Genomic DNA, 26,250 nt, shown 5'->3' with positions numbered 1-26,250 from the left:
AGGGGACACGATGTTTACCCAGGTTCGGGCCCTCTTAATGGAGGTAATACCCTACTTCCTGCTTGATTGACAGATGAATATAGGGGTTACAAGAGTTGATCTACCTTGAGATCGTAATGGCTAAACCCTAGATGTCTAGCATGTATGGTTGTGCTTGCCTCTACGGACTAACCCTCCGGTTTATATTGACATCGGAGGGACCTAGGGTTATACAGAGTCGGTTTACAAAGAAAGGAATCTTCATATCCGAACGCCAAGCTTGCCATCCACGCAAAGGAGAGTCCTATCCGGACACAGGGGGAAGTCTTGTATCTTGTATCTTCTCGGTCCACTAGTCCGGCCCATGTCACATAGCCCGGACGTCCGGGGACCCCCTAATCCAGGACTCCCTCAGTAGCCCCTGAACCAGGCTTCAATAACGACGTGTTCGGCGTGCAGATTGTCTTCGGCATTGCAAGGCGGGTTCCTCCTCCGAACACTTCAAAGTAGTTGACCAAAAGGACTATATTCTGCTCTGTACAATAGTTACAACCCTGAACCACAAGGGAAAAATACTTGAACAAAAATAGGTAATGTCCTCTGACATCTTTTTCGGCGAGGCATTGTGCTCCGGCCTATATTATTATCTCGAACCGTTTTTCAGCCTCCCGCTTCGCGTTTCGAGATGCGGCCTTCCTTGACACGTCTTGTCAAAGCAGAGATGGTGTCCCCTTATTGCGGGATTCTCATCAATACGGGTTTGGGTAATCCAACCGCGCCGTTTGCACGACCCCTGGGGAATAGGCAAGTTTTAAGGCTCGTGGGGGGACGCTCGATATTCACTGCCTTTATAAGAAGATAAGGATCCACCTTTTTACCCAATGCCTTCTTCGTCCTCAGCCCATCTGTCCTCGAGCTCTAGCGCCCCAACTTCAACCCCTTCCGCCCCTAGCTAACACTCTATCCATGTCCGGAACTGGAGCGCAGGGCTAGTGGATGGCCTCCTCCGTCATGGAGGAGAACATCCAGGAACTCCGCGAAGCGGGGTACTTAGCCAAACAAATCGCCCATTGGCTCCCTGCCAAGAAGCAGATCATCCCCTCCCCGGAGCCCAATGAGAGGGTAGTATTTATCCCCCACTTTCTTCGCGGGCTAGGGTCTCCACTCCACCCTTTCGTCCGCGTGCTCATGTTCTACTACGGGCTAGATTTCCACGATCTAGCCCCGAATTCATTCCTCAACATCTCGGCGTTCATCGTCGTGTGTGAGGCGTTCCTTCGCATCCCCCCCCTCCACTTCGGCCTGTGGCTCAAGGTCTTCAATGTGAAGCCCAAAGTGATCGAGGGTCAACACGCGGAGTGTGGTGGCGCCATGGTGAGCAAGCTCCCTAACGTCACCTGGCCTAAGGGGACCTTTGTAGAGACCGTGAAGGGATGGCAACAGGAGTGGTTCTACATCACGGAACCCCGTGACACCACATGGGCCGCCACTCCTGAATTCAAATCCGATCCTCCAATGCGGCTTACATCATGGATCAAAAAGGGCCTGGACTGGGCGTCGTCCGATGAGGTGATGACGCTGCAGAAGCGGGTCCAAAGCCTGATAGAGAAGAACACCAACCTTGCCAACATGATCCAGGTGATGCTTTTTCGCTGGATTCTCCCCTGCCAGCGCCGTACTCTCCATATGTGGGAGTTTGATCCAGCCAGTCCCCGGACCCTGCAGCGGTTCTTCGGCACAACACACGAAGATATATAGAAGTTCCTTTTCAAGGCCCAGAAGTCGTGGCCAAAAATGACCAAAGACCTCGGCCTCGACCGTGCTGATCCGGCTACTCCGGTAAGTTTTTTTCAGATTTCCAAACATATCATCAACCCGTAGATCCAAGGAGCATACTAAGCCTTCCCCTTATTCCTCGGGGCTGGACCAAGAAGGAGGAGCGGATCTGGTGTCCGGCTCCACTGCCCAAAGACCCAACTATTCCTCTTCTGATGAAGATGTTGGTTCCGGCGCCGTACCAGGCACCGGAGAAGAAGGCGAAGAAGAAGGGCAAGGAGGCCAGAAGTGGCCTTCGCCATAAAGGTACTTCGGACATAACGTCCGAAAATACCGAAGCTCCCTCCTCCCACGAGGGAGATGAAGACGAAGAGGAAGGGGAGGAGAACAATTCTCCCCCAAGGGAGAAAAGAAGAAAAGGGGGGCTTAGGCGGACCTAGAGGCGGAGGCGCCCAAGAAGGGGAAACTCTCCCTTTCGGACGATTTGGAATCGGACGTCGAAGCCGTCCCCGAGTGGAACCCCAGGCCGAAGCCCCTGGCCGAATCGTAAGTATTCAAAGATAATGTATATATCCGGCTTTTTATAAATTGTAGGGTGACATATCAACTATGTTTTCTGGTCCGGCCCAAGATCTCCCCCAACAATCACTGTCTTCGGAAAATTCTTTGGCGCCGGAGATGATGGAGAGCAAGTCGCCTCCACGAGCGTCCCTGCCACATGCCACGGATGACATCGAGGTCTTATCCCAAAGGACCTCTCCGGGCCAGGGAGAGGTGCGGAGGGCCGCTGAAACGGCGCCAAAGGGCAATGCCTCGGCGGCCGGAAACATGGGGGGCGTAATCCCCATGGAGACTGACGGCGGGGGCCTTGACCAGTCTGGCCCCCAGCTGAATAGTGCTTCGGAGTCCCATGTGGCTCGGATCCGAGCGAGCAGCCCCCTTCAGAAGAGGGGGAGTGGCGACTCCACCGACCACCTCCATCAATCCGGAGGCACCGGATATATTGAGAGAAGCACTTCACCGTGTTTCCATCATGGATGAACACCGTGCCCTGATGGGTACGGTGGTTGAAAAGGTTTCCGCCAAAAGCGAACTGAACAAAGCGTTCACTCGCCTGCTAATAGGCTTTGAGGTATGTTGTCGTGGTGGGCGCACGCCAGATGCCAAGGGATGGCTAAAGAGAGGAGGAGGCTCGAGGGCACTGGTGGGCTCCAGAGGCGAGGTCGGCATGAGCGAGCGCGGGATGCAAGACATACCCAGGTTCGGGGCTCTCCGAAGAGATAACACCCCTAGTCCTGCCGAGTGTGGGAAATATGTAATAGTACAGAGCTGCTCCTAGAGCTGTATGGTGGAAGAAGGAAGGCAAGCCAAGGCTTAGGCTACTCCCTCTCCCAGCGTGGCTAGTCTGGTTTGGTGTGTGATTGCTATTGTTCTCATCGTGCCCGTATGCATAAGGGCTCCTGGGGGGTTTTATAGGCCAACCCCCCAGGGGTACAATGGTAATTTTACAAGGTCATGGGGTCGGGTTATCATCGTCCGGGAAGCCGGTGCTGGGACACGTGGGGTGTCAGGGCTTGTCGGGTTCTCCGGGCGCAAGCCCCGCGTGCCTAGGGGCACTGTTCGCCGTCTTGTCGATCGTCAAGGAGTGGCCGGGTTGAACCTGCTACAGTGGCGCTCCGTCAGGTCGCCGCTTGCTGGCGTCAGCAGTGATGGTGGGCGCACTGTAGCCACGCCAGCCCTGGTCAGCGGGTAGGTGGGGCACTGTTGCCACGCCCCGGTTGATCAGAGGCATCGGAGGGTCACTGTTGCCTTGCTCATCCTTGAATGAAGACTCGTCCCATCGTACGGCCAGGATGGGATGGGAGCTGACCCGCGGCCGGGTTGAGGAACACGCCAAGGGGGAGCTGGCTTGTTGGAGAAGTCTTGGTATGTCGGGTTCGGCCATCTTGTGCCAGCTGTTGGGGCCGGGTTGAGGAGCTCGGCCGGGTTGAGGGGCTTGGCCGGGTTGAGCAACCCGGCCAAGCGTGAGCCGGCTTGAGGGGCGTTGCAGGCCCCGTTGTTTTTGAAAAGGATCCCAGTTCCGTTGCCTGACTGGGGTTCATCCCCCCGACAGTAGTCCCCGAAGCTGTGAAGGTCCACCATCTTCGGGTGGGAGGGCCTTTGCAGTCCCCCCCCCCTGAGGAGGCGAATTTTGTGACCGCGGGTCCGGCAACACCCATTGTGTGCCGGCTTCCGGAAGCCGGATCGCGGCAGGGGCTGGAAACCAAAGAGTCCGTCAAATCTTGAGGCAATCTTTCAGGCTTTGCGCGGGCGCCACGTGGCGCCTGGAAGACAGAGGGGCCTGATAGGCCACACGCGCGACAGGATGGGGCGATGCGCTGGGGCCCGCCGCCGCGCTCCCTCGGCCCACGCGCGTGGATTTATTGCGGCGTCTGCAAGTCGGTTGTCATTCTCGAGGCAGTTATTGCGTGCGTACGTGCGCACTTATTGCGGGGAAGTGGGAAGGGTGAGCGCAAACGATCCCACTTCCCCATGTTTCGAACCGTTGCTTATAAATTGGGGCGAGGGGAGCAGCGGAAATCATTCTCACTCGCGCTCCCCTGCTTCTTCATCCTCTCTCTGCTCCTTGCGACCTCCTCGTTCTGCGAAGCCCACCGTTTCGAGCAGAGCTTCATCGCCATTCTTCTTCCTTCTTTCTCTTCGTCTTCGTCGATAGCGCTTCCGTCGGGCTCGTGGATGGGCTCGACCGTCACCATGGACGACATCACTTATCTCCGCACCACCAGGCGCTTGCCGGGGAGACAGAGGTCGCTATGCGCCTGTCATAGGGTGAGCGGGAGCCGCGGCCCGAGGGCGCAGAGCGCGTGGTGTTCTACCCGCACTTCAAGCACAGGTTCGGCCTTCCCGCGAGCAGCTTCTTACACAACTTCCTGGAGTTCTTCGGGCTCCAGCCCCATCATCTTGGCACGGGCGCCATTGTGCAGCTCTCTGACTTCATCACCCTCTGCGAGGGGTACCTGGGGGTCGAGCCTTCAATCGATATCTGGGTGCACTTCTTCTCCTTGAAGCAGCAGGGGCCGAAGGCCGGGGAGATGTCCAACTGCGGTGCCACCGTCATCTACAAGCGGACGGGCGCTGATGGCCCCAAGATGTCGTTGGAGGACTCTCCCAAGAAGTGGCAGAACTCCTTCTTCTACGTCCGGAACCTCGGCGCGGATCGCATCAACCTGCCGCCCTTCGTCGACGCGCCGCCCTCGGCGAAATAGAACTGGGGCTATTATCCCTGACACCCGTCGCAGGAGGTGCTCAACCTGTGCTAGCGGGTGTCGGAGATGAGGGAGCGGGAAGGGCTCACTGGCATCGACCTCATCATTGCCTTCATCAGACGCCGGGTGCTGTCGCTGCAGCAGCGCACCCACATCATCGGCCAGATGACCGGACTCCAGGACCAAAACCGCATGTCGAACTTGCGCCTGGCGGCGGACCAGGTCGCCCTCCGGGTCAACGACATCTCCAAGGTCGGGCTGCGGGAGGATTGGCAGTTCGGGAAGCCTCCGTGCAGCCAGGCGAACTCGGCACCCGTGGTGAGTCCCTGGTCCCCGTCCTTTTCCGCTGCATATCTTCTCGTTCGTCCCGACGCAACGCGGGAGGTGCTTCTGAACGCCATCCGGCATCCGTATGACCGGGCGCCGACGCAGGTGGTGCGGGCCGGCTCGGAGGAGCCCGCGGCCCACGGCAAGGAGGAGGAGGCGGCCGCCGATGCCGGCGCAGGGCGCCGTGCGGGTAAGTTTGTCTTCCGTATTTCTTGAGTTGCCGGGCACGAGACGGCATGGGGGTGCTGATGTGAGTTGTCGATGCAGCGGTGCTGGGTGGAGAAGGCAGCGGCGTGGCTGGCGTCGGGTCGTCTCGGGGGGCGACGACGGCGAACCGGCCGCATGGGAAGGACAACGTCGCGCCCCGAGCCCCGGCCGTGAAGCGTGCGGCGAACCCGACCGCCGGCGCGAAACCACCCGCCAAGAGGAGGCGCGGTGCTCCCCATGCGAGACTGGCGAGACCCACCGTTCCGGTGGTGTCTGGGTAAGTTTCCTTCTCGTTGAATTTGAATGGCCGAGCAGCCCTGCTTGGTTCTTGTTCGTTTACTTCATTGAGCTTCAGGTCGCCGATCTCATTGGCGCTGGCGGCGGTGGACGCCGGGTAACCTAGGGTGCCGTGTTCCGAAGGACCCGGACTAGCGCTATTGACCGGGACGAGGAGGCGGCCGACTCGGACCTTGGCCTGGACCTGGCCGACACCGAAGGTCTGGCCTGGCGGGACTGGAACAAGGCCGAGGAGGAGCTGGAGGCGGTGTCGGCCCAGGCCTGGGCCAACGCCGCGACGATGTGGGCACGAGCCGGCGAGGAGCCGGTGTGGCCCAAGATGTCGGCTGAGATGGAGCCAGCGGCGACGGTCTTTATGCTGTCGGAGGGGGAGCGCGGCCAAGGTGGCCGTGCGGATGCCATGGACCTCGACCGGGAGGTCATGGTGGTTGAGGATGACACCCCGCCGAGGACCGACGAGGTCGAGCAGGCGGGGTCGGGGGAGGCAGCGGTGACATCGTCTTGGAGGAGGTGCCGCGAACGGCGCCAGAGGGAGCGCCTCAGGCGCCGACGGGTGGGGTGCCGCCGGTGGTGGTGCTGCAGACCACTCCGGCCATCTAGCCGACGAGGGTGCCGGAGAGGGCGCTGGAGAAGGCGCCGGCCGTGGCAGAAACGGTTGGCGGAGAGTACGCCCTGGTTCCCAGGCCAGAGGGTCTCCGGGCCGCCGGCTTGGGGCGGGACCAGCGAGGTCTTCTTCGGGCCCTTGACCCAGGAGGAGGCAGCGATGGCCGCCGTGAGCTGGCGCCTGCGGGGACGGGCGGACAGGATCCAGGCCTTCGCCCTGGTCGAGGTGGAGCAGACGCGGGAGCTGGAGCGTGCCCTGTTCGTAAGTTCTCCCACGTCTTCTGTTTTTTCTGTTTGTTGCTTCTTCTGGGTTGGGGCGCGCTAGCGCACCCACTGGGTGTAGCCCCCGAGATTCGAGCCAACTGCGTAGCGGTCGGGTCGAATCTTCAACTGCTGTCTCGTGCTGACCGTTGCTCCTTGCAGCAACTTGACTCCTTTCAGGTCAGCGTCTTCAACCGGCTTCTGGAGAAGCACCGACAGCTCAAAGAGCGGCTCGCCCCCAAGGAGGAGGAGCTCCGTGTTGCTGCGGGTATTTTTCTTGCGTGCTCTTTTTAGTGGGGGCGCGCTAGCACACCCACGGGGTGTAGCCCCCGAGATTCAGGCCAACTGCGTAGCAGTTGGGTCCAATCTTAAAGTGGTTCTTTGTTTATGAGTCTTTCTTTTGCAGCCGAGGTGTTGTCTTGGAAGACTCCGTTTATTCGAACCGCCTTCAATTACGACCGGCTTGTCACCAACACCGGCCGGCATGGGGCCGAGGTGGCGAAGGCGGCGGTGACGGGAACCCGGCAGGCGCTTGACGAGGCCAGCCGGCTGTAGGAGCGGCTGGTGGGCGACAAGAGCCGTCTTGAGGCCGAGGTGGAGCGCCTCAAGGCGGAGGCCGCCAAGGTCGTGGAGGCGCAGCGGGCCCTTGCCGAGGCCGACCAGCAACGCGGCAAGCTGGCCGACAACTAGGGCCAGCTCTAGGCCGAGGTGGAACGCCTGAAGGCGCTGGTTGCCGTGGCGGAGGAGGCCCGTCAGGGGGAAACCCGTCGCCGCGAGGAGTCCGAGAAGGCGGCCGAGGCCAAGGACACCGAGTTGAAGACGACCCTTGCCAAGGTCGCTGACTTGGAGAAGACGCTCCAGGACCGTGACCGCACCATTGCCAGGGAACGGCGTGGTACGTTGCTCGAAGCGCAGCACCTGGAAGAGTCCTTCTCCAGTAAGTGCTTTTCTTGGGTTCTGCAGGGTTGGGTTGCCGGCTTTTTCCCCTTGGTTGATCTGACTTGCTCTTATTTTTGACAGGGGCCTTCCCGGAGACGCGCCAGCTAGCGGAGGAGGCCATCCGCTTTTAACGAGACCCGCAGGGAATTGTGGGCTCCGGGACCGACCCGCGGGTGGCTTGGACCTTCCCGGAGATCGTGACCGCCGCCGAAGCTCGTCTGCGAGTCTTGGGCGAGCAGATGGGGCGGCTCTCTGAGGCCGGTGCGGCTATGATGGCGCCCCTTTGGCCAGGCTCCGTCGCGCCAAACAGCTTCATGCGGCTGGCGTGCTGGTTGGAGTCGGGCCCGGACCGGCTCCACGTGTGGCGTTTTTCTGCCGCCAATGCCGGTGCTGAGATGGCGCTTAGTTTGCGATGTCTTGGCATCCGGATCTGTCGTTGGACCCCCCCGGGTCGGCAGCCCCTGGGTTGACGGCGGCGGCCGGGACGAGGATGACGGTGGCCGGGTCAACGGTTGCAGCCCTTGGGCCGGGTTCTACAGGCCCCGGGCCGGGTTCGGCAGTCCCTAGGCCGAGTTCAGTAGTCCTCCGGCCGGGTTGAGGTGCGGCCGGGTTGTCTGGAACGTAGATGTACTTGGATTCCGGAGACGGCTTGACGGACGGCTTGTGCAGGTGCTCGAGGGAGCCGCCGGACGGGATGGATTGTCGGGACGAGGCGATCTTGGCGAGCGTGTCGGCGGCCTCATTTTCCGCGCGCAGGACGTGGAGGAACTCGCAGCCCACGAAGAAACCGGACAACTTCTGAACGAGGAAGCGGTAGCTCGCCATGCTAGGGTCGTGGACGCCCCACTCGCCGGAGCACCATTGCACCACCAAATCCGAGTCGCTGTAGCATAGGATGCGCTGGATGCCGAGCTCCTTGGCAAGCCGGAGGCCATGCACAAGGGCTTCGTACTCGGCGACGTTGTTGGACGCGGTGAAGTGGATCTGGAGGCGTACCGAAGCCGGTCGCCCTTCGGAGAGGCCAGCATGATGCCGCCCCCCAGGCTGAGACGCGTCTTGGAGCCGTCGAAGTGCATGCGCCAGTGCGTCGAGTCCGACGGCGGCGGCAGGTACTGGGTCTCGGTATAGTCGACGAGGAAGTCGGCTAGAGCTTGGGACTTGATCGTTGTGCGGGGCTCATAGAGGATGGTGTGGACGGTTAGCTCGAGTGCCCACTTGGCAACCAGGCTAGAAGCATCCCGTCACCCGATGATCTCGCCGGCAGGGGCCGTGCTCACCACGGTAACAACGTGCTCTTGGAAGTACTGCTTCAATTTCTTGGCGGTGAAATACACGCCGTAACTCATCTTCTGGTAGTGCGGGTAGTTCTGCTTGGAGGCGGAGAGCACCTCGCTTAGGTAGTAGACCGGGCGTTGGACAGCTTGGACCTTGCCCTTCTCTGGTCGCTCGACCACCATCACCGTGCTGACTGACCGCGAGGTTGCGGCAATGTAGAGCAACAGCGGCTTCTTCTCGGCCGGTGCAGCCAGGACTAGTGCGATGGAGAGCATGCGCTTGAGGTCCCGGAAAGCCTCGTCCGCCTGGTCGCTCCATTCAAACGGCGTCGTCTTCTTCATCAGCTGATACAAGGGCAAGGCCCTCTCGACCAGCCGGCTGACAAACCGGCTGACAGAGGCCAAGCAGCCGGTGAACTTCTGGACATCGCGCAGCCGAGCCGGCTTGCGCATGCGTTCGATTGCCTTGATCTTCTCCGGGTTTGCCTCAATGCCGCGCTCCGAGACGAGGAAGCTGAGTAGCTTTCCGACCGGGATGCTGAAAACAGATTTCTCCGGGTTGAGCTTGACTTGGTATTCACGCAGGTTGGCGAATGTTTCCTTCAGGTCGTCGAGGAGCATGAGGTGCTTCTTGGTCTTCACCATGATGTCGTCCACATAGACGTGGATGTTTCGGCTGAGTTGCGGCAGCAAGCATTTCTGCATGCAGCGCCGGAAGGTGGCGCCGGCGTTCTTCAGGCCGAACGACATGGTGATGTAGCAATACGCCCCAAAGGGCGTGATGAAGGACGTATTCAGGGCATCAGCCGGGTCGAGCTTTATCTGATGATAGCCGGAGTAAGCGTCTAGGAAGGACAGGAGCTCACAGCCGGCAGTAGAGTCGATGACTTGATCTATCCGCGGTAGGGCGAATGGATCCTTGGGGCAGGCCTTGTTCAGACTGGTGTAGTTAATACACATGCGCCAGGTCTTGTTCTTCTTCAGGATGAGGACTGGGTTGTCCAGCCACTCGGGGTGGAACACTTCCATGATGAAGCCGGCCACCAAAAGCTTGGCGACCTCTTCACCAATGGTTCTTCTCTTCTCTTAGGAGAAACGTCGTAGGGGCTGGTGGACAGGCTTGGCATCCTTGCGGACATGGAGTTTGTGCTCGGCGTACTTCCTCAGGATACCCGGCATGTCCTTTGGGGTCCATGCAAAAATATCCCGATTCTCACGGAGGAAGTCGACGAGCTTGCCTTCCTATTTGCTGTCAAGGCGGGTGCCTACGACAACATACTTGCTGCAGCTAGGGGCGTCCAGGTTCAGCTTCACTTTCTTGGTCTCTTTGGAGGGCTTGAACGAGGCCTCGTCGGTCGGCTCCTCGGCCGGGATCGGCACGGCCGGCATCTCGCTGGCCAGGGCGACGATCCGGTTGAGCTTGCGCCGCTCCTCGGCTATGACCAGCGACTCGGCCAGTTTGGTGCCGTGTCGAGCGCACTCCAGGGACTTGCGATAATCGCCGGTGATGGTGATAAGGCCCTTTGGACCCGACAGCTTCATTTTCAGGTAAGTGTAGTGGGGGACTGCCATGAACTTGGCGAGTGCAGGCCGGCCTAGCAGTGCATGGTACGCGTTGGAAAGATCCACCACCTCGAACCAGAGCGGCTCGCGTCGGAAGTGGTCGCTGTTGCCAAACAGGACGTCGAGCTGGACACGGCCGGTCGGAGAGCAGGAGATGCTGGGAACGATGCCGTGGAAGATCGTCTGGGTTGGCTCCAGGTCCTTGGCCTCGAGGCCGAGCTTGGTAATGGTGTTGCGATAGAGGATGTTGATGCTGCTGCCGTCGTCGATGAGAACCCGGGAGAACTTGCACGTGCGCCGGGGCGCGACGATGGTAGGGTTGAGGACGAGGGCGTAACCACCCGGGTTTGGCATGACAGCCGGGTGGTCCTCCCGAGTCCAAGCACTACAAAAAATACACTTCCGTGATGATACGTGTTTGTCACAGTAGGTCGCGGTTTTTGTCATGCATGTACATCCATGACGATTTTATGACAGAATCAAGATAGTCATACATGTGCTATCGTAGAAGTGTTCCATGACATTACCAAAATTATCATCATGGAAGTGTCCACTTCCATGATGATAAATCGCGCGTCACAGAAGTGCTTTCGTCAAGGGTGACCGACACGCGGCATCCACCGCAACGGAACGCCATTAAGCTATCGGGTCCGGTTTTGGATCCGATAACCCGCTAACAGCCCCGACCAATGGGGATTTTCCGCGTGTAAAATCATCATTGGCTGGAGGAAACACATGTCGGCTCACCGTTGGGACAGATGTCATCTACTCATTGGACTGAAGGCGCCTATGATATGTCGACACGTGGCACGGCCGAACAGAGGCCCATTCCTGTGAAAATTCCGGCCCGTTTGACTTGGTTAAAAGGTGGCGGGCCGGCCCACGGAAAGCCTATTAACGGCCTGTTCGCATATAGCTCATTTACAGCCCGCTAACCCAGGGCCCATTACGAACTATCCAAATTAGGCCCAGTAGCGTCATCTGGGCCATCCAATATGATTCCAGCCCATTTTAAGTTCCGGCCCATGTATGGCCCATGACGTCTTTCAACCCATATGAGGCCCTTTGTAACTCTTGGCCCATTAACGGCCCGTGGTGAAACTGGCCCGTAATGAACAGTGTATTGCTTTATACCCATTAACGGCCCATTAATCCATTGGGCTGTTTGCAGCCCATGTTATCTTTCGGCCTTCTCAGGACCCATTTGTTCTTGGGCTCATTTCCAGCATTCGGTTAGTTACGGCCCGTTACTGCCATTTTCTGCTTGTGGGTCAAAGTCAGCCCGTGGTTACAGTCGGCCTGTTTGTGGCCCGTTAATACATTCGGCCGTTTTCGTAGCGTCATCAAATACGGCCTATTAACGACGGCCCGTTATGGTCGGCCCATGAACGGACGACTCCAACTCTAGCCCGTTTACGGCCATAATGCGGTCTGTTTTTGGCCCATGTTTGGCCAATCGATCATACGGCCCGTATAAGGCCCATAGATGATACGGCCCGTAGAAGGCCCATTGTTTCTACAGACCATAGAAGGCCCATTGTTTCTACGGCCCGTAGGAGGCCCGGTGTCACTACAGTAAATATGTAGCCCATGGTTATTGTGGCCTAGTTTTAAAAAAATAGGTTATTGCGGCCACTAGCAAACCACGGAAAAAGAACTGCACTAACTACAAGCAAACAAAAAAACAAGACAACAAGGAAATAAATAAGCAGCAAACTTACGCTAGGCTATCACGGCTATTACACATATTACATCCACTGGGCAACAAAGTTTGCCACCAGTGCAAATAAACGCGCCAACAAAATAATATACAAAACTGGGAGCACTTCAGAAGGCACTAGGCCTGGCCAGGTCGGGCCCCACAAACAGCCGAACAAGCTGATTAGACCTTAGTTGTGTCAATGATAGATGCATCACCCGTAGTTGTATGGCATGATGTTGCGCAAGGCAGTCCTCTGACATCTTCATTACATCTTTGACTTCAAGTCGGAGCTGAGCTGAAGCAAGCCTTTCCACTTTAAGTTGAGACTAAAGAAGTCGAACTGATTGAGGCAGCGACTGCACAGAGGTTGTCTCACACCTGCTGGTGAGTAGCTTCAACTCACTATCTTCATCAAGACAGGACCTTGGGGTCATCTCGCTGTCCTCAAGATGGTTTGGCTCACTATCTTCCCTAAAGTTCTGCCTGGCATAAGAGATATGACTCTGAAAGAGAAACAAGGAGACATGTAATAGGTTTCACAATTATATAAGCAAATAAATGGATCTGCTCTGCATAAGGAACATGTTTTTACAACTACAATTAGAAACTGGTAGTTGTTGTAAACATCCAATCAGATGTAAGCAGCAAAGCAAATAGCAGTGGAGGAAATGATGCCTATCCAAATCTATACTAGAACAAAGTTTGAAGGCTTGAGAAGGATGAACTTACATTACATGTTAACACAGGCTGGACAAAGCCCTTCTCCATGTTGATGGAAGGATAATTCAATAAATTCGCCAAAGAAAATTCTTTATAAGCGTTGGCATTATTCTACATTTTGCAAAGAGTAAATATAGATCAAATAATATTGGAAGAAACAGAGGATAATGAAGCTCAGGTGCAGACTGATGATACATAATCAAATAGCAATTAATTAAGTACGGCGTTACAAGGCAAAAGGGAGAGAGGTACTGACAAGAGCAATGCAGAGCCCAGTATTATTGTGAGATCGTATGATCCTTTGAGCAAGGAGATTCATCTGAAATTAGTTTTCATACAAGAGAGAAGGTAAGGCACATGCAGAAATTTAGGAGTTCAAATTTTGAATTGATATCATAGACAGTACCTGACGCTGGGCTCCCAGCAGTTCTAATAGGGGTTTGGCCACTGGAGTAGGGGTAAAGTGTGGTACAGTTGGGCATGTGTTTTGTGTGGCTACTGGTCTATCTGATTTAACATGTATCACTACCTTTTCCAAATACCTAGCTTGTACTCCTTGAGGACCTGCACTCACCCTCTTCCTTTTGGACATATATTACGAAAGAATAATATTTGACTGGAAAAACATAGTATGACAACACATGGAATAGGTACAGAAAATGGATAGGTATGGCATATACTCATATATGATGCTTAAACTAAGCAGATGGTGTAACAAAGTAGAAGTAATGCAAGAGGTCAGATGCAAAATATGTGCAACCAATACAACCTTGCCAAGTTAGAGCAAGCACCTTGATGGGTGAATAAGATAGGCCATCCTCCACCATGCCAATTTTTTTAGCCAGTGGATTGTTCCGCAATATTCCTCTCGTGCACCCATTCTCATATTCATTTTGATAATGTTCAATATCTGACATGCATGAAAACATAAAAACAAGTGAGATTATCTTTGTAATGCAGAAGTGATTCTAATCCAATACTGCCTCCCTGTAAACCCCTTTGTGCTATCTCTGCAATTATTTTAAGAGATGCCATGCATGCTGTAATTTGGTGTGTGCATTAATATAATGTGGCCTACTACTCAAATATGAGAGCTCCAGAAGTGATGACACTTCGCAGATGACAGCTTCAACATATAGTAAAGAAGAACAAGTCAACCTAACCTCATAGATTCAAAATATACTAAGGGAGAACAACTCGACCTGACCAGTCGACCGCAAGAGAAGACGATCATCTTAAATAAGAGCAGAAGATCAAGCAGATTGAAGATATTACAAGTCTTTCAATACAATGTCGGTTGGCCACCCATGATGAAGCAGAGCGCACAAAGAAATACTATTCTTTCCGGTCTCTCCATATGTGGCTCACATGCATTCCGAAACAAAAGTAGGAACATTTAGCTGACCAATTAAACATCTCTCAGTTTTACTAATATCAGCATTAATATCAGATATGAATTTGTACAAGTAAGCTTGTTTAGCTCGATGGGTGGAGCAGTGCTATTACGACACGAACCACGTAGGCTGATCGTGGTCATCATAAAATGGGGAAACCATAAGCATGATGAGTACAGTGTTGACCGTGGTAGTGGGATGGCAGATCTGAAGCTGCAAACCGCGCAAAGGGTAGTTAGAAACCGATGTTTGCTTTGAAATAACAACTAAGATTTGGTATGGACAAGAGAGTACAGTCAACGAGTGACAAAGAAATGCAATTCTGTTGTCTCTCTATATGTCGTGACATGCATTTGGAAACTGAAGTGGGACCTTCAGCTAACCAATTAAATGTGTCTGTTAACTAATATCAGTATCATATCACAATCATATTTGAACAACTAAGCTTCCGAATTTTGAGTGTTGTGTTGTTTAGCTTGAAGGGTGGAGTAATGCTAGTACGACAGAAAGCACCTACACAGATCATAGTAGAGTAGATAAAAGGGGAAAACCCTAAGCATCAAGAGGAAAATCAGGAAAGTGGAACTAGCTAGACCAGTGGGTGGCGCACATGCTTTTCAAAACGAATATAGGAACATTAGGTGACCAATTAAACGTTCTCTATTTTAGTGATATGAGCATCATATCAGATTCGTATTTCAACACGTAAGCTTTGGGTTGAGGTCTTGAGGAGCAATGCTAGCATGACACAAAGCACCTATGATGATGGTAGTGAATATAAAGGGGGGAAACCATAAGCTTTACGAGTATAGTGCCCGTGCCATGGCGGATCTGAAGGTGCAAACCGGACAAAACTACTTTGCAACCAATGTTTGCTTTCAACTAGCCACTATGATTTGGTACGGACAAGCAAAGTACAGTAAACAAATTACGATCTATTTTCCAGGTGAGATCAATAACTTAAGCACATATGGAAGAGTAGCACCTCTCTTGCGATGCCGTGTAGGCCTCTGCTGATACGTTGAGGGTGCTGCGGGTGCGATGGCTGTCGGCAGCGGGGAAGAAGACTTTAGACGGCAGACGGTCGGGTCGGGGGATAAATCCTGTTGCCGTGGACGAGGCGGTTGTAGGAGCGGCAACGGCAAGGTAGACGATGGCACCGATGAAGCGAGAGGACGCGATGAAAGGATCCTTGTCCAGCGCCGTGGATGAGAGACGTCCATCTCTTGCAGTGGACGACGGGGTAGGGGTAGCGGCTCCGGCAAGGTGGAGAATGGGGTGGCGGACGGAGGAGGCTGGCCGCAGTGGGGAGGTTGTCGTGGCGCCGACGGTGTATGAATGGGGAATGGAGGGGAGGGGGGATCTCAAACTTTGGGACGCGCTTCTGTGAAATGTGGGGAAGTTACGAACTTATCCCCCGTTTAAAATTTCGGACATCGCGTCGGTTGGGGATAGGACGGTAATCTCGCATCTCCCAAATATTTGCCGGGAACTATTTCGGTGAGGAGAGGGTGTTTTGCCGCCCATGGTAGGCGCCCACGGTGTATGAACGGGGCTGACAGGTAGGGCGGTTGTGTCACGTCCGAGGGAAGTTACACATCTGCCCCTATTTAAAATATTAGCCTACATCCATTTCAGACGAGGAGAGTTTGTTTTGCCACCCACCGTGTATGAATGGGGAAATGGAGGGAGAGACACATGTCTTTTGGACGAGCTTGAATCAAATGTGTTTTGCCACCCACGTTGGGTGCCCACCGTGTCTGAATGGGCTCAGAGGCCATCATGTCACGTCTGATTGAAGTTACTAGTCTACCCCTATCGACAGCAGTGTAAATCCGGTCGATAAGGATGTAAGTGTCAGGGGTAGACAGTAATTTCCATCTCGCAAACACTTGCTTCGGGCAGCCCACAAATTATAGTGGGTGTTTAGCCGCTTCGTTCAAAACTTGGGAGAATTAGCATTCACGTTTGCCCTGGGCCCTGGCAAACAATATTCAAATCCAATTTGTATTCGATTACAAATATCCACAGATAATTCTACGTTTTGTTATTTATTTCTTCAAAACCACAACAAAGATTTATTCCACCTTTATATATGATTATGATTTAGAAATGCTGTGATCTTTGAATTCAGTAGGTTGGATACACTTTGAGTCAAACAGTTATTTCATCCAATACAATATGCTCACACGAAAAACAGTTCACCTTATGTCAATCATACAAGTACTGAGGATTACCTCGCCTAAAAAATTCGGATCATTACAACACATGGACAACAAAGGGGGTCTTACAACATAATCCATTTAGAGACATGACACAACATGCAAGTACAATAATCTAATGACAATTTCATATGGTATCTAAACAAGAACCAGGATTACCCTGGGCTTCCGATAGCAGAAACAGCAGGACCTCCTCCGTCTTCAAATGCAACATTCTTACTTCCTCCAATTCTTGGGTTGCTTGCATAATGTGTGCCGCTAATTCCATAATTTCCAGCCTCAAGATAAAGATTGCCTCATTCATGGCAGCCACACCATCTCTTTCTGCCTCTAGTAGAGCCTCAAGAACTATAATATCTGTGCTCAGACTGCTCTCCGGCGGTGTTGCCTCTGAACTGCTACCATCTGGTAACCTGGATGGCGCACTACTTCCACAAATAGATTCTGGGGTTGTACATTGTGTCCTAGTGTGAACGGCATCCTGAAAGGTTTCCGTTGGACATAAGTAAGAGATAGTTATCGCATGATCCAGGCAGTAAGCTTACATGGTAAACGACATACGAATTATTGCCGAGCATGGCAAGCTATATTTGAATGGTTCGAAGCAGCATCAGCCGAAAAGAAATTAAAATGGTAAGATGAAAGTTGAAAGGGAGTGTACCACCGCTATATTTAAGTTGCCAAGGCATCTAAGCAGTTGAAATAATCTGAGAAAGCACTTAACAGTGTTGCCTATATAAACTACGAAGACAGTCTTGTGATGAAGTATAGAGGAAAAGTTAAGGACTCAAATGAACTAGGCATGCATTTCTTTACGATAGTACAGCAGGCACTGCTGACATATTCGCCAACTCAGGTATAGCATAACTACAAACAAGCATTCGAATCAAGCGATACAGCAAAGCAGACAACTAAACTATTTGTAATTCTGTAGGATTGTAGGTTGAGAGCACAAGCCAAGAAAGCAGCCCACTCGCATTACATTTCACATGTACTAAAACACAATGGCTTACCATATGTTGTTGTGAAGCCTCGCTGCTGTTGCAACGTTCTCTGAAGATATCGTCAGCATCCCGTGGTTGCAAATCTAGTTGTTGTAGTTTATTCTGCACCCTCTATTTAGGTAAAATTAATTTTAATCGCATGCACTGGTCCAAATTGATCATCAATGGTTCATTTGAACTAATGAAAGAAGGGTGTGTGCATACACGACAATATATCTGCTTCCCTCTATTTCTATGCTTGTTTGAGGTGCCTGCCCCAAAAGAACAAATATTTTGCTTGATGGGGTTGGCAGCTCCATAATTAATAGAAGCATCAAATTAGTCATGCAACTTGGGAAGATCAAGAATGCACAAACAAGTAATGAACAGAGGCTCGGAGCAGTGATGTAATAGCTAGCATCAGAAAATGTAGGGTAAAACGAACAAAAAGCAGCGGAACCACATGCTAGTTTTCTGATGTGTAATTAAGCATAGAGAACATTAAGCAGTCTGATGGAACCAACAGGTGGCATCAGAACAACACCATTATCATAAATATAGCATTCAAGAAGTAGAATAGTAGGGAGTGATATCTAGGAAGTACAGTAATACTTAGGACAAAACTAAAGCATATTAACTATATGTGCACTGGTATGTAATTTAGCACATGTAACATGTTCACTGCCAGAAGTATGGCCCTACAGGTGCAAGCAGAATAACGCGTCTCATGAAAAACAGGATGATGCCCTGAAGAAATTCAAAGGTGCGGTGCTTATGCTAAGAAAGTGAACGTAGGCGCCGGCCGTTGGATAATAGTACCTGATTCTCGGCGGCGTATGGGTATCGTTGTCATACTTGATAGCTAAGGACCATCGATGGTGCTCATGTTGTGGTTGAGTTTGGGTCTACTGTCGCTGAAGCGGCTCCGGTGCTACGGTTGCGGCGCCTGTCGACATACAATAAAGCTCATTCGTGGTAAGTGAATAGTTGCACGATAAAGAGAAAAGCCGAAGGAGTACAAATCGAAATAACCTGATGAGGTTGCGGCGTCGGTAAAGCAGGGCCGGTGGAGTTGAATATGGCGTCCGTGGAGCGGGTCCGGTGCAGTGGACGAAGTCTTCGGCGGGCGCGTTGTATAGTTCTTTCGGTGAGGCGGATCTGTTGCGGCGGACGAGGGCTTGTATGAAGGGCCAGCGAAGGGGCGGACGAGGGAGTCAGTGAAGGGCCTACACTGTGGTGGACGAGGGTGCCGGTTAAGCAGATCCGGTGCATTGGACCATGATGGCGGTCAAGGAGATCTGGAGCGGTGGACAAGCCAGTCGCTGAAGCGGCTCCGGTGAAGTGGTGAGTTGGCAGTTGGGGGTTCCAAGGTGCGGAAGGTAGATCCGTCGGGGTGTGAGGTCCACCGCTGCGGCGGAGGACTAGATTCGGCGGCTTGCCGTGGTTGGGGGGTCGGGGAGGGGAAGGGGAGGGGCTCTGGGGAAGAATGTTGGGGGCAAAGAGGGGAAAACAATGGAGTTACCCAAGCAGCCCTTTTCCGTTCATGAGGCAGGGGTAAAACAGGAATATCGCAGGGCTAAACTTTCGGGCGCGAGATATTTCGATGTGAGCTGGAAGTTTGAAAGCTTTTGGCGCCTGGAATTATATTCTGCTCTTGTACGGCCGACTATGATATCATGGCCGAGAATTTGTTTGTTTTGCACGCAAAAAAAGTGCAAGTTTTGAAAATTAATGTATCCAACTCGAAACTTAGATTGTCCATTCAATTCAAATATGGATCGTTGAGCTACTACAAGCAAATACCATCATACGGTCCAATTCAAATGAAATTCCAAATGTGTTTATCCTAAATATGATGACAAAAGCAAAAATGTGTGTGTGTGTACGAATAAAGTGGATGATTATAAAGTTTGAACATGCCCGTATGTGTTTATCTCTAGGTTTGATATATGAATTTGAAATCACGAAATCCCGGCTTAAAAAATGTACCTCCGTTTAAATGAATTACAAAAGCTAATGATGGAGTCAAATTCCAAAATTCCAATCTTAGGTTTGTAATTCTGGTACATCAAGGTATATCACGCATGTTCAAAAGTATCGTTATCTCATAGTCCAAACTGTGAAACAAATTGATCAACCATGAGTGCACACACTATTGGCCATGTATATCTCAAGTACGCTAAAGTCCCTCAAATATAGACACCTCACTCCTTATCTGAAGCCAACGCCCCCCCCCCTCGTCGCCCCCCCCCCACAGAGAGAGAGAGAGAGAATTCGTTCTCTCCCCAAACACCAACACACGAGCACATTAACACCCCTCTCCCTTCTAAAGTCCGAACCCCAATATACGTCTCTATCACTTTATCTCTTGGGCATGCACACATCTCTTCCCCCACTCTCTATATAGGTCTCCCGGCATCTCTCTTTCCCAAGCACACGCACTATGTAGAGTGTATCTTTCCCATACACACAAAACGTCGCCCCCAAACATCTATCTCCCTAGTTATGTGGTTCTCGCACACTCACCTCACACACCACCCCCACTGCAAACAAGCACACTTTGTCTCCTTGTGCACCACTCTCCTCTTTCTATCTCTCCCACATGTGGACCCGCCCCAGCTCCTTCCCTGTATACATATATGTCATGACTCTTTCCATAGCTCCCTAATGTATCATCGTTCTCGATCTCGCACATTGTTCTCTACACCATCTATTCTAGATCTCTCATGAAGTCCCTATCACATACACAATGACTCGCTTCCCTTGCGTCTCCGTACATAGGACAATTTCAAACAACGTCAACATTGTCTCCCTATCTATACGCCATTTATGGACACAAACGCCCCCTCTCTCGCCCCCTCTCTTCATCTCTCTCTCTCTATCTATCCGTCGCTAGCTCTCTCTCTCTCGCTCTCACACCCTTCTCCCACACACACTTGATGTCTCTTACAAATGGTCTGCTCCCCCCGCCCGCATCCATGCTATCCCGCTACTACACATGTCACACCATTCCCCCTTCCCTTATACTAGGTTTACATCATTAGTGGTCTCTCTACTCCACATACACACACTCCCTCTCACACACAAACGCGCGCACAAACACACACAAACACGCACAAACACCCATTAATCTGGATCCTCATCTCTCCCCATGTCCGCATGTGTATCTCACACACTCACTCTCTAATTATGTATATGTGTCTCCATGTTACACAACACAAAGCCCCATGTACATGTCTCTATCTATCCTCCACACACATAGACACAAAGAATCTGTTATCATTGCCTTGGTCTCTAGACATATCACACACGCACACTTTCTCTATCTCTCGCAAACACGCTCAACAAGGGTTTCCCTGTGAATAGCTTACCGTCTATTCATCAACAGTCGTGGTAGTACGGCGAACACGAGACGTGAAAAACAATAAATCTACACGTGCTTAGACCACCTAGTATGACTACTAGGACTAGAACAAGCCCAAAAGCGTGCCGCCGTCACCCCCTCCTTATCGGCGACGGGAAAACCTTTGTTTTACACAGTCGAGAAGTCCTTGTGGTAAGGCCCCACATGTTGAGGCGTTGAATAGAATGTAGATGCTAGTTTACGGAAACAAGTATTGATAATACGTTTGTATCTCCATACTTATATTTCTTCTCATATAAAAATCCGAGTTGGTGATGATGGTACGGGTGCCATCTTGCAATATAGACCGTCCGATCTATATCTGACGGATGGAAATTAAACTAAAAGACACTTGCACCCCTCTCCACATTTGCAGACAAGGCCTTCCTCGTTCATCCTTATCTCCAACAACCTCATTGTTGAGCAATTAAGAAAGGAAGCCTCTGGAACAAACTAGCCTGGTGGCCGCTGCCGGCGTCGTCAATCCCCATGCCTCCGCTCAGTCCGAGCACCAATCACCACCACGCCCCTCTCCTCTTCACCTTATCTTCTATTTCTCGAGATATCATTAGTTTTTACACATGGGATTACTCCCGCATGGGTCAATCACAATGAGTGTTTTATAAAAAAATGCATCTTGATGTTCCGTGCAATGCACGGATCTTGCTAGTACTCCTACAGAAGACTAAGTTGGTGATGATGGTGTGTCTGTCATCCATCGTTTGTGACCATTAGATCTACATCTAATGACTGTGAGGTAAGTTGTTTCCTTTTCTCACCAACATCCCACTTGTCTACCAATTTGCAGAAAAACCCATAATTAGTACTAACCACATCCCTCCCTGACCTCACCAAAACAGCCCAAAGAATATATTCTAATTGAAACATAATATATCTCTAGTGATATATGTATATCAAAATTAGAGTGTTTTGTATCAAGTTTGTGAATAAGTATTATTCTAATTATGATTCGCTGCAACGCACATGAACATTGCTAGTATTTCCAGCCATGCAATTTTTTTTCCTAGTATTCCATAGTTTTGAGTTTTCCATCAAGATATTAGTCACTCATGGTTGATATTTACCTTCAATCATGTACACATATGCACTATGTAACTAGCCTTGCTTATTGGGTTCCAAAGCTTACCTTCCACTCCTACTTACAATATGTACAGTATTTAACAAAAAACTACCACTTTCAACCAGCCCTAGGAAAAATCTATTGTACAAAAAATAGCAAAAACATACCCAAAATTTCTTAATCCACGCCAAAAACTACTACCTAGTACTCCCTCCGTCTCACAATGTAAGACGTTTTTCCAAGCTAGTTTAGTTTGCAAAAACATCTTATATTATGGGACAGAGGGAGTACCGATTAGGTTAGTTTAAACCCATTTAAAACAGGTTTGGCCCACACGTCCGTGCTGACGAGGCAGCTTAAACCAACACATTTTGTTTGACCGTTGACACGAGGGACCCACATCTGACCTTCTATCATATTATCCCCCTCAAATCATTATTTTTCCTGAACATTACTTCAAACAGTACTGATGCGTGTTCGTCGGTGGCGTCGGTGATGAGCGAGTTGGCCGCCGCTCCGCCGGACGGGCCGGACGCCGCGCTGGCCTCCGCACGGGTTGGCAGGCTGGCCCGAGCGTGACTCATGAGCGAGCAAGCCGCCGCGCTGGCCTTCGCTCGAGCCAGATGGCTGGCCTTAGCGCGGCGCGCGTGAGCAAGCCGCCGCGCCACCGTGCCAATCTAGCTAGGAAACCTTGCAGACAAGCAGCTGGATGGAGCTATCTTGGCTAGCTAGCGGCCACGAGCGCCGGACGGAGCTGGCATCCGGGCTGCCGCAAGATGGGCTCCGCACCGCCGGCGGTTTTGACCTCGCCTTTTTCCGGTGGCGGTAGCTGCGTCCAATGGCCGAGGATGACTAGGTGGACGGGCCAGAGGTAGGAGGTCACTCGGGGATTTTTGTGCAGACTGACATGTAGGTCCCACAAGTCATAACGCCCGGTCGAATAGAAGGTGTTGACTTAATGGGCGACATGGGCCCTATTTGGATACTCTAAGTCAGAGGTTAGATTCTAACCCTGAACTAACTCTAACCAAAGTGGTGTTTGGATGGCAGGGTTAGATTGACAACAAATGTATCCAAACAGGGCCATGGGTTGAAACGTGCCTATAACAGCACTTTGTAGAGTAGTCGTTTCTTGGTAGGGCTGGTTGGTAAGAGCATGTACAATGGTTGATAAGGTAGTCTTATCTTAGGTCTGCCACGTATGCAAGTGGTAGTAGTTTCTTCGCATTATTAGTGGTTTCTTGCATTATTAGGGGTTTCTTGTAAGGAACAATGTACTACTAGCGACAAAAGGCGATTCTAGGTTGCGTTGTACCCAACGAGTACTACTAGTGGTCGCGGGAGTGTATACCTTGTTTTGTGGGTTCGATCCCGGCCGAACGCACGACGGCCTTTTTTTAAAATAGTAACTTCGCTGCGAGCCAATATTTTACACGGGTAGTTTTAGTTTTGAAGTCAAACGGACGTGCGGCACCACAATCTGGGTGCACTGGATAGCCTAGCCACTTGAACAGGTTTTCCTTCCCAGCATCTCGTGGCTCGCGTGCTCACCCGAGCCGCACCTCGCTTGCAGCTTCCTCATCAGCTAGTAGCATATTTAAACTATCGCCTCCCAATTAAGCCCGAGGAGCCGGAAAAGCCTGGCGGGGCATTGGGAACTGTGCAATATGGCTCTGTACGTAAAGTGCTCTACTACTACTCTGTAGCTTGTGGCGTTGCACGCATGGACTTCACTCCATTATCGGCTCTACTATAAAAGAAATTCCTCTTGACGTGTTTTTTTTAAATGGAGGCAAAAGCTTTGCTTCATCTCATTCATAAAGAAGGAACTACTAACAAAGTTCGATGAGATCATTACACCTCCACAAATGGAAGCGAAAAGCCTAGTCTCGCTGTATCAAATAACTCAAATGTTCTGCTCCCGCAGTAACCATCGCTGATAAACAGGCTGCTAGTGTGTGCATGAGAGGAGCGGCTGAGTAGGCTAGCTACGTAAGAGGAGCGGCTGAATAGAGCACCGAGAGTACCCACTAGGCCACTACACAGGTGTACTTTCCCTGCATTGATAGTACAGCGATGGTTCTAGAGAACAGTAGTGCCCTCCACTTCCAACTGTAGCTCCTTGGCCCTGAGATTCAAGAGTTCAAAACGGGTGCACTATACAAGAAGTACAGTACATCGCACTACTAGTTGAGAAAGCAGTACTAGTACTACTACAGTACAAGTACGTACTCCTCCGTCACATAACGTAAGACATTTTTTGACACTAGTTGGCATGTACAAAAAATAGCAAAAACATACCCTAAATTTCTTAATCCATGCCAAAAACTACTAGCTAGTGCCAAAAATTTCTTACTAGTGCTATTATTTACAGTATAATGCAATCCCATAACATCTCATAATGCTAGTACTAGTAGTAAATAATAGCCTCACCCCTTCGCTAAGGAACGATCTATAGTTGGAAGGGACGAGGCCCTGCGGTTACTACGCTCTTATCTCCTCCTCGCCAGTTCTCCTCCCCCTGAAGAGATGGTAGTTCGTCGTTGCTCCCATGGATTTGCCAGGCGGTTCTCCTCCTCGTCGGGGCTGGGAGACCTTGGACGACGATCCTCTGGGAGAAATCGCACGCCGTTCCGACGTCCTCACCGCCGCAAGACTCGGTGCTTCCTGCACCAACTTTTTCAAGACGGTGCTTAAAAAGGCTTGGGAAAAGGCCATGCTTGTTGGTCTTCCATGCGTCCTCGAGGAGAAGGTTCTTCTATGGGACAATCCTTTGAACAGTCCACCGCTCCCTGGCCATGGTTGCACGTTGATTCCGCTAGAGTTACCGACGTTGAGAGGTAGTCGGATTTTGTCCGATGAGCAGGTCAGTAATGGAGTTTGATCATGTAGTACTTAGTTATTCCATTTCCATCCCGTAATTTCTCCGCTGCCCGCCGTCTTATATATAGGTCTGGGTCGGTGCCAACGAAGATTGGCTTGCATACCTCCGGCCGAATACCACCATCATTTTGAACAACATCCACAGCAGTGCGGCCGTTCCGGTAGACCCCTTCTCCACCATTGGGATTGGCCTTCCGGACTGGCTGGGCTTGAATACGTATGATGATGCCTACATGAGATTGAAGAAGATAGCAATTGTGGACCCGCCGACAAAGCGACGCGGCTACGACGATTACTATCTCATCGCGGTGTTCAACATAAGGATTGCCATCAATGCAAGAGGCAGTAACGGCAGAGGCTGGCGCATGTTGGCGGCGGCAGATTTGTACCCCTACACGTTCGAAGACGCTGTGCGCCATCTAGGCCGCATCTTCGCGGTTACAAGCCAAGGGACTTGTTTCATCTGGTTGTCGTCCTACGGTATGGGAGATTACAAATGGAATGCACAAACCATCATTTCCATCCCTAACGGTACTCCATTATTTTGCAGGGACCAGTCATCCCGCGATCAAAATAAGATCGCCGATCCTGGATGTGCATTTGCATCCGCGATTCGGTCTAACCTGGAACCTTGTAGCTGACTTTGGCATATTGGGATCAACTATCTTAGCAGTCGTTACCCATGGTACCACTGATGTGCAACATGGTCACACAATCGGACCGTCACCATCAACCCAGCTATTCCATTTTTTAACCCTCTCGCCTTCTCTTTCATTGTTGTACTAGTACTCTACTTACGTACTAGTAGGAGTACTTTTTACCTTGGAGGACGCGTATAGCTAGCTAGGCCCTTGAAGACTTGAACCCACTAGCTGCCACCATTTTTGTTTTTCCATGTCTTACTATCTCATCCATGTAGCCAAGAGTGGCTATATATAATAAGCCGGTTATTTTACTTCCTCTATCCTAGAGTAGTACTATTTGCTGCACAGTATTACTGACCGCCATATTTGAGCACAACATTATTATGCATGCACCTTGACTATGTACGTCACCATGTGTCCAGATCTGAGATGCCGCGTGTACCAGATGAACGGCACCGAGTTCGACCCCCGTGATGCTACGTGGGTGCCGAGGAACACTCTTGGAGAGTACTCGCTTTTCATTGGGGACAGCTACCCCATTGTGACGCGGATGCCACCTTCCGTGCACGACACAGAAGGCCTGCCGTTCATGCAGCATGTTTGTGTCTTCAGTGCGCACCGCCAGATGAACGACATGCTGGGACACGCTATCCCTGATTTATGCCGCTTCAGCTTGGATGAGTCTCCATCGTGTGGAACCGGACTAGAAAGCTGTGACAATGATTC

At 51.7% G+C, this 26,250-nt stretch overlaps 1 protein-coding gene across 1 annotated transcript; it reads right to left on the bottom strand.

The window, feature by feature from the left end:
- Positions 1-10,171: 10,171 nt before the first annotated feature.
- On the bottom strand, positions 10,172-10,846 carry LOC109779776 (uncharacterized). The gene has a single exon (XM_020338401.1). The coding sequence runs from the start codon at positions 10,844-10,846 to the stop codon at positions 10,172-10,174; it is 675 nt and encodes a 224-aa protein (XP_020193990.1).
- Between the last annotated feature and the right edge of the window lie 15,404 nt (positions 10,847-26,250).

Source organism: Aegilops tauschii, chromosome 2 (assembly GCF_002575655.3).
Source record: "Aegilops tauschii subsp. strangulata cultivar AL8/78 chromosome 2, Aet v6.0, whole genome shotgun sequence".
Taxonomy (NCBI): domain Eukaryota; kingdom Viridiplantae; phylum Streptophyta; class Magnoliopsida; order Poales; family Poaceae; genus Aegilops; species Aegilops tauschii.
This window is presented reverse-complemented; position numbering and strand designations above follow the sequence as displayed.

Bases quoted from the DNA above. Each gene is read 5' to 3' on its own strand.
- LOC109779776 (XM_020338401.1), bottom strand. From the start codon at position 10,846: ATGCCAAACCCGGGTGGTTACGCCCTCGTCCTCAACCCTACCATCGTC.